Source organism: Micropterus dolomieu, linkage group LG16 (genome assembly GCF_021292245.1).
Source record: "Micropterus dolomieu isolate WLL.071019.BEF.003 ecotype Adirondacks linkage group LG16, ASM2129224v1, whole genome shotgun sequence".
Taxonomy (NCBI): domain Eukaryota; kingdom Metazoa; phylum Chordata; class Actinopteri; order Centrarchiformes; family Centrarchidae; genus Micropterus; species Micropterus dolomieu.
The window spans coordinates 12,746,187-12,752,186 of record NC_060165.1 but is presented as its reverse complement, the minus strand read 5'-3'; the positions used below and the strand labels follow the sequence as shown (position 1 = coordinate 12,752,186).

The window sequence follows — 6,000 nt, the reverse complement described above, 5'->3', positions numbered from 1 at the left end:
TCCTTTACCATGTCTTTTTATTTTTCTGCAAAACATCAAAAACAAAAAAATATTGACAAGAGGTATTAATGGGCTTATTTACATGCCTACTCACAGTAGGATAAGTAATGGAAACGCTAAGATTCACAGCACAAGCTCATCACACATTTGTATAATGTTTACTGTCTGGTAGCTACGTTAAAATTCTCAATGTTTTCTTGTGTAAAATAATTATTAACAAAACTACATCTACAGCTGATTAAAAGTAAAATCATAATAAACACAAACCAGCCTATTTTCATTCTAAAACAAAAGCAAAGTAATTGTAATGTTTATAGTTCAGGGTTACATAAAAAAACGTTTGAATCATTACCACAAGAATACAGTAACAAGATAAAATGTTTCCTACTGACACTACAACATTTTATTACATACCAGACAAACTATCAAGTCACATGCATTGAAATACTTATAATTATTGTATTGTTAACATGATGCTTTTCTCTTAAATTCTGGCTATATTCAAGTAGCGTCTTGAAAAGTGTTTGGAAGATTATATTTCTTTTAACCCATCGTAGGGTTTTTGGTAACAAAAATGACCAACTACTAACTACAAAAACAGATAAGAAAATTATTTATTTAATTGCTACCTTATATTTCTCAAAATGACACAGCTTAGGGTAACTTCATTACCTAAACTCAGTTTGTCACATCACCTAGTTATATGAAAAACAGCACTGACAGTGCAGTGAAACAATGGACTTTATTAGCTGAAACGATTGGAGTCATCTAAATACCTATTTTAACTCAAACTGGGAGACTTTAAATTCAATGATCAGAAAAAAAAAAACATTCAAAATGTGTTTTCACTACCGAACAAAACACAATGACCTGATCCCCACCTTAAGATAGCAAACCTGGAAAAAACTTGAAAACTTGACCAGCTGTCATCAGTGATCCACATCAGCCCAGGAAGCCCCAAATCAGAGCTTATTTAATACAAAAGGTTTCTTTGATTAATAATCATCGCTAGCTTCATCTTCCTCATCATACTTCCTCTTGAGGGAGTGCTGCTTGTGCTTTCCTCTGTGTCTCCGTTTGCCAGAGAAGTCGGGATTAGCATCCCTCGTATGCAACTGCTCATGCTTCTTAAGAAGGCCGGGGACGGAGAATCCCTTCCCACAGGTGTCGCACGTCCAGGGCTTCTTGCACGTGTGAGTCCTTTTGTGGACGTTCAGATGGGAAGCCAACTTGTAGGTCTTCCCGCACACGTCACAGCTGAACGGGCGCTCGTTGGTGTGTAACCTGATGTGGACCTTCAGATTCCCTACCTGAGTGAAGGTCTTGTCGCATATGGAGCACCGGTAGGGTCTCTCTCTGGTGTGGATCCTCAGGTGAACCCTCAGGCAGTACTTGCTGGAGAACTTCTTTTGGCAAACGGGGCACGGGATCTTGGCTTTGGGCACGTGGTCTTGCTGGTGCCTCTTCAGGTCGGACAAATAGACGAAGGTCTTTCCGCACTGGGAGCAGAGATACTGGCGGTCGCCGATATGGTAGCCCATGTGTCTCTTCAGCAAGCTGGGAACGAGGAACCTCTTCCCACAACGCTCGCACATGTGGGGGCGATCTCTGGTGTGCCAGCGCTCATGGTTCGACAGCTTGAAAGCAGTTGGGAAGCTTTTGCTGCAGTGCTTGCAGGGGAACGTCATCTGGCTCGTGTGGCACTCCATGTGTCTTTTGAAGTAGGTGGACTGTGTGAAGCCCTTGTTGCAGATGTTGCAGTAGAAAGGCTTTTGGCCGCTGTGGGCCAGCATGTGCTTCGTCAAGCTCTGAAGTTTGGTGAAACACTTACCGCACTGGCCACAAGCGTAAGGACGTGCCGTGCTGTGGGTCTTCAGGTGGTTGTTGAGGAACGCCTGTGTTCTGAAGCTTTTGTTGCATGCTGTGCACACGAAAGGCTTCTCTCCTGTATGAATGCGCTCGTGGTCCATTAGCTTGGACTGATAAGGGAAGCTCTTGTCGCACACACTGCAGGTGTATCTGTCAGCCGGAGGCCTAATTTGCTTTTTCCTTCTTATGCTGGGCTTCATGTCATCTCCTGCGCTGAACCTGGCTGGAGGAAGTGGTGGCAGCGCTGGGAGTGAGAGCGAGTTGGTAGCAATCTGTGACACCCACTGATGCAATGTGACTCGCTGAGTCTGGGGCTTTTGGACATCTTTTGTTCCTCCACTGCCTGCATTCTGTACGGTGGAAGCGGGTTTGATCGGCACTTGAACTACCTTGAAAGGGATTGACTTCAATGGCAGCAGCCCCCGCTGTACTTCTGGTTTGTGTGGTGTTGCTGGTGCCTTATCTTCCCGTCTGCTTTGTAGAATTGTGGCAGGCTGTTCCTGTGTCTCTTGCACCAAATTCTCCCTCTGAGCTGTTGTTGTGACACTCTTTTCCTTAGGTTTTCCATCAGCTGCTTTATGAGTGTATCGCACTCTCCCCCGTGGTCCAGTATCGGGGGCTGCTGGGCTATCAGAGTCATCTGACATCACTCCCAAGTCTTCTGTGTCAGTGAGGGAGGCTGGGCTTGTTTCGTTGAGAGTGACCTCTAATCGCCTTGGTGATTCTGGTGGTGGTGGTGGCGGTGGTTCTACTGGTTTGGGCCGAAAGGCGAGTGAAGAGAGCACACAGTCCCCAACCGAGGACGAGATGGTTGCTGCGCAAACGGAGAAGGCTTAGTCAAATTCATTTATAATTTTATTTTAATTAATGGTTTTCTTTTTCTTCCATACAAACAACCTAAAGTATACCTTTAACACCCAGGAGTCCCTTGGCCTGCTGGTGCAGGAGGAGAGTCTTCAGGTCCCCGGGGTCAGGGATGAAGCCTCCACACGCCTCCAGGAAACTGGGCTCCGTGGAGATCATGGCACCAAGCTGTGGTAGAGACGCAGAAAATGGAAATAATGAATGAGTCTACAGTATAGATTTAATCTATCACATATCTCTGTACATATTACCACTTCAGGAAGCTTTCCTCTGCTATTTTATTTAGTTTTTAGGGTGTCTTGCTGTTATACATATGTAATATAATAACAAAAACAAAATCCTTAATTCAGATCCTTAATAAGACAATTTCTTCCAGTGTAATAGTAAAACTTCATTCCAACATGACTTAAAGCGTCAAGAGGTGTGGAACTTAATTGAATGACTCTTGCAGACATTCTGAAAATGTGTCTGTATACTATAATGTGTGTTATTGATCTTATTCATTTGGCCTGTCCATAATGATCAACTACAAAACACCTGTGGCTGGTCAACCGAATAAAAAGACTTCCTGGCTCCAATCAGTATCCCACCCTGCTGTGACTTCCCCAGGCTAAATGTCAAAATGCAATGACGGTACATGTGCACACCTGAGAGAGATTGGGAACAGGTAGAAGTTGCTCCAGCTTGCACACCAGACCTGCAGTCAGTGCCTGCAGCGCTGTGTCGAACTTTGTGCCATACTGAACAGGAAACACTTCCTGCAGAGAGAAAAGTGCATATGAGTTTAATAGCATTAGGACTTGTGAGGGAGTGAACACTTTTTTCAAATAGAGTGATGCATGAATTTAAGGCGCCATAAGCAGGCGTTTAATGCATCTGAATTTATGGTGTAGCTGTTCTCAATAACATATTTTCTGGTTTCTGTTGGCAGAAATTTGACCCCATTCATAAATACTATGCTGTACTGACAATGTTAGAAGCAATAAACGGTTTGTCATATTCACATAGAGCCACAAAGCATCAGTTACCACATCCAAATGGCTTTGAGTGATTACAACCAACCACTGTTTAATACCACATTAAAACAGAAGTGGTTACCTGGAAGAAAAGCTTCCTCTCAGCAGGGCTTTTGAGCAGATTCTGGACCAGCACCATGAAGTTCGTTTGAGATTTTTCCACTTCTGAGTCCTTCTATAACACAGGAAATACTTTCATTTCCCTGGTTTAACATTAATTCACACATTGGGATTCTAAACGCACGCCGTGTTTAAAGAGGGTATATCTGTATACTGTATGCTTTTCAGAAAGAAAAAAAAAGTTGCCATTCTTACCCCTGTAGAGACCTTCAACTTATTTATGAGAGTTTGAATAGCCTTGGAATCTGGTGGGCCCGCTTTGTGAATCAAATCCAAAATGATCTATTGTATAAGACACAGATTATAATAAATGCCGATCTTGATTTCTGCTGCTTACATAAATTACATTCTGCTATTTGACGCACACACACGCATAATAGAGGAAAAACTCTCACCCTTGCTCTCAACCCCAGAAGGAGCTGGGCAGTCTGCTTGAAACTCATGACCTCAGGAACAGTCTGTGTCACCATGGACACAAACTCCTCCACTTTCCCATACTGCTTCACATCTCTCTGCCGTATGACCTGCCATATGTACGAGTATGTCAGCTGCAGAGGGGAAGCCATCAAGCGAAGGGAGGCCAGGGGAAGGGGACCTCCAACACCTGTGCAGAATATTACATATAGTTAGGACGTTTAGTGCTTAGCATGAGTGAAAACACCAGCAGCGTGTTTTCTTGTTTGAAGCTGGCTAGGTTTCACATTGAGGAGTCTTTGATGTCACCGTTTTACAGCTCATTGTCTTTTATCTGTTGCTATTCTGTCTGTCAAACAGAAATATGTTCTAAATAGGGTGTAAAAGGCCCGCAACAACTAAAGCTCTAAACTAGCAAATACACATTTTTAATACTCTCTGCCATCACCCAACTGAATGGTGTGAGGAAAAGGCTGCATTACAAACATACACTCATTTTATTATTGTTTCAACTTGTGTACACTGAATTTTCATGATGTGTTTATGTGCTTCACACTGTGTTTCTGTTTCATTGCTGGGTAACTTGCTTAATCGCCCTTCGGGATGAATCTTCCCCTCTATCAGTGATGATGACGACTGAGTTTGCAAAATGTGTGTTTAATACAAACTACCGACAGCAGAAGTGGTTGAGCCAGAAGCTTCTGTAGGGGGCGCTGCAGTGCTAACTACACGCTTTGATCACTGCAGATAAGCTGCAGAGGAGTTGAAAGTGTGCACGTTTGCGTGTGCACGTGCAGTCGTGTAGAGAATGAGCGCCAAACTACAGCAGAGTTAGATTCAAACTTTAAGTTGATGGTCTGGGCGGTGTGTTCTTATTTAAGGGAATCCGCATAGATGATATTACACGATGCAGTGCCCGAGCAGGACATCCGGGGGTGCTTTCATTTAAAATCAAGCAGGCTGGACAGCCCCCTGTAAAGCTCGTTAGCTAGCTTACCACAAAACAGCGCCAAAATAACTGAAAAAACTTCGCAACACGCATGTTTACCTGCGTTTAAAAGAAAACCGTCAGGTTACCGCAACAGATGGCCTAACGCCGCATCTCATTTTCTGACCACCGTTCTCGGCGGCAGCTAGCCACTGTTAGCTTGCTAACGTTAGCTTAGCAACTTACCTGTAGTATCAGAGCGTTTCTCCATTATGTGCTCAGGGTCTGTCGCTGATTCATGAGTTAATCAACCGAGTGCACACATATGCGTACAACGTTGCAGTTGACCCTGAAATATAATGTTTAAAAGTATTTAACCGTCTTTCTCTCGACCGTCAAGCCAGGAAGAATAATGGCGACCGCTGGGTAGCGGCTTTCCAAAACAAAAGTCTGACTTTTTCCGGCGGATCTTCCTGTAAAAAATAAAAGCTTTGGAAGTTGCTATGAAGAAGCAAACGCCACAGAAAAGCAACAATCGGCCGTATGAATTGTGATGGTACATTATGATTTTAAGTAATCAAAATGATTTTAACCTTGTTGACGACCTTGTTTGATGCACTCATTCTTGTCTTACTACAAACAGGAGTAACAGTAAAACAAATAAAGGAGTTACAGTCAACCACCATCCAGCTCAATGCTACATTACAGCCACAAATGCAGTTTTATTATTATAAATGTAATCAAAACTACAAATAATGCTAAGGTTTTTATTTGTGCAATCAATAACCA

At 43.1% G+C, this 6,000-nt stretch overlaps 1 protein-coding gene across 2 annotated transcripts; it reads right to left on the bottom strand.

Moving 5' to 3' along the window:
- Window positions 1–5,657, bottom strand: si:dkey-14d8.1 (zinc finger protein 768). Of its 2 annotated transcripts, none has more exons than XM_046071838.1 (7): window positions 5,458–5,657; window positions 4,265–4,473; window positions 4,065–4,151; window positions 3,832–3,921; window positions 3,381–3,491; window positions 2,778–2,901; window positions 1–2,683 (listed from the first exon to the last, which is right to left on the bottom strand). In XM_046071838.1, the coding sequence occupies exons 1-7, from the start codon at window positions 5,480–5,482 to the stop codon at window positions 996–998; spliced, it is 2,334 nt and encodes a 777-aa protein (XP_045927794.1). In that variant the 5' UTR covers window positions 5,483–5,657; the 3' UTR covers window positions 1–995. The 2 variants fall into 2 exon arrangements, with proteins under 2 accessions (XP_045927794.1, XP_045927793.1); XM_046071837.1 differs by having other exon boundaries at window positions 3,832–3,924; window positions 5,458–5,656.
- Between the last annotated feature and the right edge of the window lie 343 nt (window positions 5,658–6,000).